The sequence below is a fragment of the Eurypyga helias genome, unplaced genomic scaffold (assembly GCF_000690775.1).
Source record: "Eurypyga helias isolate BGI_N326 unplaced genomic scaffold, ASM69077v1 scaffold13405, whole genome shotgun sequence".
Lineage (NCBI taxonomy): Eukaryota > Metazoa > Chordata > Aves > Eurypygiformes > Eurypygidae > Eurypyga > Eurypyga helias.
The window spans coordinates 30,507-38,231 of NW_010249558.1; the positions used below are offsets into that span (position 1 = coordinate 30,507).

At 39.3% G+C, this 7,725-nt stretch overlaps 1 protein-coding gene across 1 annotated transcript in view; it reads right to left on the bottom strand.

The window, feature by feature from the left end:
* Nucleotides 1-7,018, bottom strand: part of PROS1 (protein S (alpha)) — a gene marked incomplete at its 5' end in the record, with an annotated part of 27,900 nt that extends 20,882 nt beyond the window's left edge. The window contains 5 exons of the mRNA XM_010151408.1: nt 224-346; nt 500-622; nt 5,349-5,435; nt 5,768-5,792; nt 6,861-7,018. Coding sequence (XP_010149710.1) covers nt 224-346; nt 500-622; nt 5,349-5,435; nt 5,768-5,792; nt 6,861-7,018 — 516 coding nt within the window. The remainder of the gene's footprint in view (nt 1-223; nt 347-499; nt 623-5,348; nt 5,436-5,767; nt 5,793-6,860) is intronic.
* Nucleotides 7,019-7,725: the final 707 nt, after the last annotated feature.

Consider the following 7,725-nt stretch of genomic DNA (forward strand, 5'->3'; position numbering starts at 1 on the left):
TGAATTGTTTTCAACCCACCTCAGTTCCTTGATCTGGTTCACTACAGAGGTGCTGCAGGTGGAACGAGTAGCCAGGTTGAAGCAGGACTGCATCTTTCAGCAGCAATGTAAACTTCTGCTGACTGAGAGCATTTATGGAACTACTGGACTAAATTATTTCCGCTCTAGTCAACAGGAAATGTACTGTCACGTAACAATGTCCTCCTGAAGTCTCCCTTCCTACCTCCACAATCCCGTTTATTTGCATGCATGAAGTAGCCATCTTCGCATAAACAACGGTAGCTTCCAGGTAAATTAGAACAGCGTTGGCTACAGCCTCCATTTAAGTCTTCACATTCATTTCTATCTAGAAGGAAAAGAAAAAAAAATCTCCGCTCAGGGCAAGGCATTCATTGGTCAGCTGTGTGGGTACACGTAAAGATGTGATTCTGTTAAATAACAGGAGAACCATAATTGTGTTCCTGAGAACTAACATCATAATGAGATGAGAAGACTCTACCTTCTTCGCATTTCTCTCCTTGCCATCCTGCTTTACAGACACATGTGTAGTTGGCTTGTCCATCTACGCAATACTTATATCCAACTTCATGGCACGGCAGAGGGCTACACTGGTTTGAAATTTCTGTAGGATGGAAACATTGGAAATACATGTTATTTGGGGTTATTTTTCTTTAAGGATCAGTTCAGTCTTTCTTCTTCTCCCACAGGTATCTTTCACCTTTCATGAAATAGGAAAGGGCTTGATGCATAACACCAAGCATGCCACAACCATCTTGCTGCCAATTCCATCAGCAAAAAAGCCACCAGTACTTTTTCTCTGTCAGAAAGAAAACGACTAGAAAGCAAACGACTCGCTAAGCCACGCTAATCCCTGAAAGAGGTCACCAAACACGGACTTGATACCATTTTCATTATATTTTAAGGACACGTTTCACTTTTTAAAGAACAGTGCCCTGCTCCATCATATTACTGCAAATTTCACTAGAAAACCAGTTTCAAGACTACCAAGAATACAAGATTGCAGAGGTGAGTTCTCTGTTCAAGGAGGGTCACCTTTACAGAGAAATTAACACCTCAGGTTGGTGGCTGGCCAGGTCCTGAAGGCAGACTGGATACATACCCATCTAATACTGGGTATTGATACGTCACAAATATTAACTTCAATGACAGACAAATTTGGATTGTAAAGAGCAACTTAAGACTCTTCATACATGCTGGTAAGACCTCAGAAAGCAAGTCTCAAAATATAAAGACTGAGGCAGAGGACACAGAATTCACTGCCTTTTTTGTTCTAGCCAGAATACATAAAGTGTTTTTTGACTTTTCCTACCATTTTCATAATGTGTTGGATTTGTGTGGCAGAGTTTTGGTAGCAAGGGAAGGGCCACAGGGAGGGCTCCTGTGAAAAGTTTCTAGAAGATCCCTGAGCTCCAAGTCAGACCATGGCTGAGCTAATTAGCACTTTTCTGGTTAACATATTTAAGAGGAGAAAAACAAAGAGACAGCAGCAGAGAGAGGAGTGGGAAACGAGAGGGATGACCAGGCAGACACCCAGGTCAGTAAGGAGAGGTCGGGGAGGAGATGGACTGTAGCAGAGGTTCCCCTCAGGCCGTGGTGAGAGGGCAGGCTGTGCCCTGCAGCATGGAGGGTCAGGGGGGAGCACAGACCCACCTGCAGTCCGGGGAGGACCCCATGCCAGAGCAGGCAGCTGTATCCAAAAGAGCCTGTGGCTCCACGGGAAGTCTGCACTGGAGCAGGCTGCTCCTGAAGGACTGCACCCTGTGGGAGGGACCCATGTTGGAGCAGTTCATGAAGAAACTGCAGCCCGTGGGAAGGACTCACACTGGAGAAATGCGTGGAAGACTGTCTCCCGTGGCACAGACGTGTGATGAACTGACTGCAACCCTCATTCCCTGTCTCTTTGTGTTACTGAGGAGGAAGGAGTAAAGAAATAGGGAGCAAAGCTGAGCTCAGGAAGAAGGAAGGGGTAAGGGGAAGGCTTAAGAGCTGGTTTTGTCTCTCATTATCCTACTCTGATTTGATTGGTAACTAATTATTTTTCTTACACAAGTCGAGTCTGTTTTGCCCCTGACCATAACTGCTGTGTGATCCCTCCCTGCCCTTGTCTCAACCCATGAGCCTTTCCTGATATTTCCTTCTATTACCCCACCAGGGGAGGAGTGAACGAGCGGCTGCGTGGTGCTGAGTTGCCAGCTGGGCCTGTACCACAACACATAATTTTACATCAGCATCCCACATAAAGCATCATTCTATTTGTGTCTTCTGAATATGCTGCTAGCTTTATGGATTACTTTTCTGCAGGCCTCCAAACATTCCAAATATGTTGGTTTTACTTTGAAGTTATGTTCTCGGAAAGCTCTGGAATGTCATTCTGAGGCATGCTTTAAAAAAAAAAATCAGTGTACTACAAGAACTGATAGCAGAATAAAAGAAGAAAGGATTTTGTGATGTTCGGGAACATTGCCTTTCATTCCACTTTTTTTAATCTGAAGACCAAAACTTGCTGTGAGTGTATACCTAAGGACTTACTGGATTTCTTAGATGTTTCTTAGTTCACTCAAAATAACTACAGAACTGAGCCCCATAGAAAGTTTAGCTTTCTGTGACTATACAAGCTTAAAAAAAATCTGTGTTAGTATATTTATCAACTAAATCTACTTCTAATTGATTTCTGCTGTGAGTAGATCCAAAAAGCCCAGAGGCCAACCAAGCTCCAAAACTATAGAGCACCCTAGAATAGGTGCTGCATGTCATGTAATATTCATATTGCAGACTAAGGGACTCCAGTTGCAGATGAATGCTGACAGAAGGGATTGCACAGAAGAGTTAAAAGAAATGGGGTTTATGTAGCGATCTTTCACAGCAATTTCCAAATATAAGTTCTAGAACAGCCTCCTTTTTTTTTTTTCCTTCCCTCTTTTTTTATTATTTACTGGTTTTGTAGGTCCAGGAACAAGTGTGGTAGAAGCACGGTTTGAGCCAAAGTATTTCATAGGTGACATACATGGAGTTACCCTCAAAGTGTGCAACTGGGGAACAAACTTGACTGTAAATGTTTCTAAGTAAAAGGCAGTGATGGCTTGTGAGAGTCTGAACTGGGAGGAGATGGGTTGGGTCAGCAGTGTGAAACATGAGTAGATGGAATGAGGTGAATTAAGGATATAAAGGGCAAGAAAATTGATGGGACCAATGAATGAAAAAAGGAGAACGAGTGAAATACACTGGAGGAAGAAGACAAGTCAGGATGGACAGGACTGGGTGGACACAGAAGTTACGTCCACAGATGAATGATTAAGATGCCACTGCAGAGAGAGTAATGTAGCATACGTTTGTTCCGAAAGCGGGCCTGGTGTTCCTCTTTTCTCAATTCAGGGTGCCTTCTGACCTACTACCCAGCAATGCTCTTTGATAAACATCTGTGATAACAACTACGTGTTGAAAGATATACTCAGCCTGCAACAGACAGGGTAGGTGGCAAGAAATGTATTGTGGCACCTCTGCCTCTCAGAGGCTCTGGTATCCATGGGGTGTTTTATGGTGAGCTGGATAGATGTAAATGCAAGGATTTTTTTTAAAGCTTATTTTCAAAAGCAGTTAAGTATGCAGATTTATGGGATACAGGTATTTAGAGACTTAAAGATGCAGCTTATATACCTTTGTGGATTAGAAAAGTATAAAAAAAGGTCTTCTACTCCTGTGAAAATTCTCCTTCTCAGACGGGGATTTATAAGTCAATATATGCACAGATTTTTATAATTTTTTGTCCAGAATTGTGTGTCTTTAAACGTGTGTTTATTAATGTTCTGAAATAAGTCATTTGGACAAATATGAAAACACTGGAATTATTTTTCAATTCTGTTTGCATTGTTACTTTATTCCTTGATATTTTTTTAAGCTTGAGATTCAAGCTAGTTACTAAATTATTATAAACTAATTCTTAGAATTATTTAATCATTTCTCATGATGAAAAATGGATTTTTCATTTGGAAAATACCAAACCAATTTGGATCGATAAATTCAGAACAAAAAAAACTTTTTAAATTAAAAAAAAATCTGTTGATATAAGTATGATAAAATCTTTGCCTCAATTAAAACATATTTAAAAAAAAAGTTACATAGTTTTAATGGGAATTTTAAATTCCACACTCTCAGCAGTAGCTCCTTTTCAGAAATGTGCATAAATTTTGCTGAACGTCTGAGCGTTAGAAACACTTGAAAATTTCACACGCACTCTCTTTACTTCTACTTTATCCAGTGACCGACCAATGGTAACAGTTTATTTAATTTGATTTTTATATTGTGAACCCAAATTGAGAAAGACAATGAGGATCTCGTAAACTAGTTGTTTTCACTGTGTAACACACAAACACTGCACATTCATACAACCCTGCTAAATCCTTTCCTCCCAGGATCTCTAATGAGAGTGAGAAAGAGTGATATGGATGGGAGCAGATTTTAGTTTGTGACAGCAGTCACGTTGGCCAGGTGATTGGGAAAATATGTTCATCCATGACCATGTGCAGAGTAATTATTACAGATTTTTTTGCCTTCCATTGCTTTCAGTGACAAAACCAGCGTCAAACAGTTAAGTATTCCTATTCAAACTCACTGAAACCTGCCTCAGTGTAACCAGGCTGTAATGGTTTAAGAGGTTTAGAGAGATGGTTCAACTGTGACAAGTAGGGAATATGGTACAGACCCCTTCCTATGAATTTACTAGAAAAAAACAGGATTCACTCCAGACTTACGAATGTATAGGCGTAAAAAATAAAATATTTGAGCAACATCACAAGTTTCGTGCTTTGTGACCTTCTTGTGTCTGGAGTCAATGACTAGGTCTTCCTGCTAATATTTGAATTTTTCAGCCTATAATGCTACTCACTTCACGAAGGGCTACAGCGTGGCACAAAAGAGAATTAACCAGACAGTCTCTTCCCTTAACTGACAGGACAGGACTTGCTAGATGCCAAGAGTCAGGCACAACTATTTAAGGCACAGTAGAGTACAGAGGATGTACTAGAGAACATCGGTGGGTTGGTGCAGAACACACTTCTGTCTTTCCAAAGAATTCTGCCTTTTGTTTTGCAGTTAATTATGTTTCTTTTCCAGCATGCTTTCTAAAGTCAAAAGCAGTCACACCACTTGCTTTGAAAATGCTCCATCTCACCTAATACTTTTTGTCTCATTTCTGATCCAGATGATTGAGTTTGCCTGAGTTAAATGGAGATTTGTCTCCTTTTCTGCCTATGTGAACTGCTTTTGAGCCATGTACAAGTGTGTTCTTAGATCCGAGTGCATTAGGTGAAGTATCCAACAAGAGCACTTACCACTGACACAAGCCCTCAGGTCAGCTGGAGAATCTGGAGTAACTGCAGTCACCCTGAAAATCCCTGCTCGATGGGAGGCGAGGCAGCCTGCAAACACAAACCCACACAATCTGCTTATGATACAAACATATTATTTAGGCTGAAATTACAACAGCTTATGTATCTCATCTTCAAAGAGTCTGTTCCCACAGCATAAATCAGAAAACTTGTCCGGGCCTATCAAGGACACCTGATCACAGACCAACCTCCTGCGTGCCTCTGCTGGGATCTAAGCATAGAGACCTGCTTAGGAGCTACTACGTGTTACAATCAGCATGGAAATCGTTCAGGCGCTATGGGCAGAATAACCAAACTAGTATTATACAAATAAGAAGACCAGCAAATGATAATGTAGAGTTGTTCCGGTTTTTTGTACTTACTTAAATATTTGGGATAAAAATAGTCCTGCAGAAAGAAAAGAAAAATAAGGAGTAAGAAAAATGTAAGGTACATAAAATATATCACTGAATACATTCTAAAATACAGTGGTATTATAACTACAGAAGAAGCAAAGTAGAAAAAGTCACTTTGGCATAAAGAATATAGACCAAATTTTCTATATCACTATTGTTTAAGCTAAGACAGCAGACTTTATTATATACACAAGTCTTAGTGGAGAACTTTAGATACTGTGCTGAACTGGACACCTCCAAAGTAAAAGCAATGAAAATGAATCGGGTATCAAAATGCTTTGAAAATTGTCTCTTTAAATGGGAGGATCTTGCCCAATGTTGCTACTGGATGCAGAGCAGCCTCCTTAATTTACTTTTTTCACCCTACGATGAACAAAAAAATCCTTGGAATAGGTAGAAACTCACACGCAATTCATTGTAAATAAAGTGAAGCGTGTTACTAAAACAAAAATTGTTGAAGCCAACTGATTATTGATTACTGAAACTATTTAATCTTAACAATCAGTATATCCAAACACAAGCAATGTTATCAAACACAGAACATAAAATTGACAAAGTTTGCATAACAAGAATTAATTTTAACCATGCCTATTTTGTAATAACTGCTTTATAGTATAAAGCTGAATAAATATATCCAATACTAAATAATGTGCAGTGGGAATGAACTAAGGAACAGAGTTCTCCACCCTAGGAAAAAAGTTTGCAGTGATATCTCCAATCTCTTCATTAGAAGGGCTGCACTGCCATGAATCCTCTGTGTAAAATTTTAATTGAAGCCAACAGTGTTTTCCCCCCTGGAATGCTTGCAGACAACTGTGGCCTAAAACTGGTGATGCGTACTGGAAATTAAAATAATATCTACTCAACTGTTCTCTTTGCTTATGCAGTCTTCATGAATAATCATGCAGGTTCTACACACAAAAGAATTTCAAACCAGTTCTCGGTCTGCATGTTGGGGTTTGGGGATTTTTTTTTTAAGCTTTGCAGTGTGAATTCTATGTACTTCTAGCTTTCCCTCTGCAAAAATCTACTATCTCACAGATACTCATCAGATACTTACAGTTTCAGGATTATTTTCAAAGATTTCCCTGGCTTCTTCCTTATTGCACAATTCTTCAATGCACTCTCTTTCTAAATTTCCTTTCTTACTTTCTTCCATGAAAGAATTTGCTCGACGTTTCCTCACCAGGAACTGAGAGGCATACTGCTGGGATAAAACTTTGTAGAAACAAAGGAGCTCTGTTGTTATTTATTTATTTTTAAAAGCTGAAAAACACTGTTAGCACTGAACAAATACGAGGATCTAACACAAAAATCGGAATTAAATGCTGAGTCAGGAGTTGCTGTTTGCACTCATTTTGGAGAATGTGGGAAAAAAATCCTCGTAGTCTGCTCTGTGTATGTGGGGTACCTGTTTCTGTCCAAAAAAATCCTGAGTCGCCAAAAAAAGAGTTTGTGCAATGCTACACCTGAAGCATAATTTAAACGTCCTATTCAGGTCAAGTCTTTCTTTTTTAGCTATGGATATTCTAAAGTGAGATGTGTGATCAGTAAGTGAAAAAAAGCGGTGAAGCCTTTTATGTTACCTGTTTCAGTGATCTAGAATTAAATATTCTGATCCTATTCCACTTATGTGAGACCAAAAACGTGTCTTATAAAATCAGGCTACCTGTTATATGTAATTAACAGAAATGTTATTTTCTTTTTCAGAACTGTGAAGAACAAGACAAAGTAAAAGATGAGAATGATATCCTGATAAATATCAAGGCAAACAACTCGGAAATACGTTCACATTTTACCAAGGCAAAAAGTTAGCTAACTTGTATTTCAGAGCCACCACGTTATGTGTCATTACTTCATTTTCACGTATCTTGTTACTGTCATTTTACTGACTTTTACACAAATGGTGAACAAGTAAGTGAGCT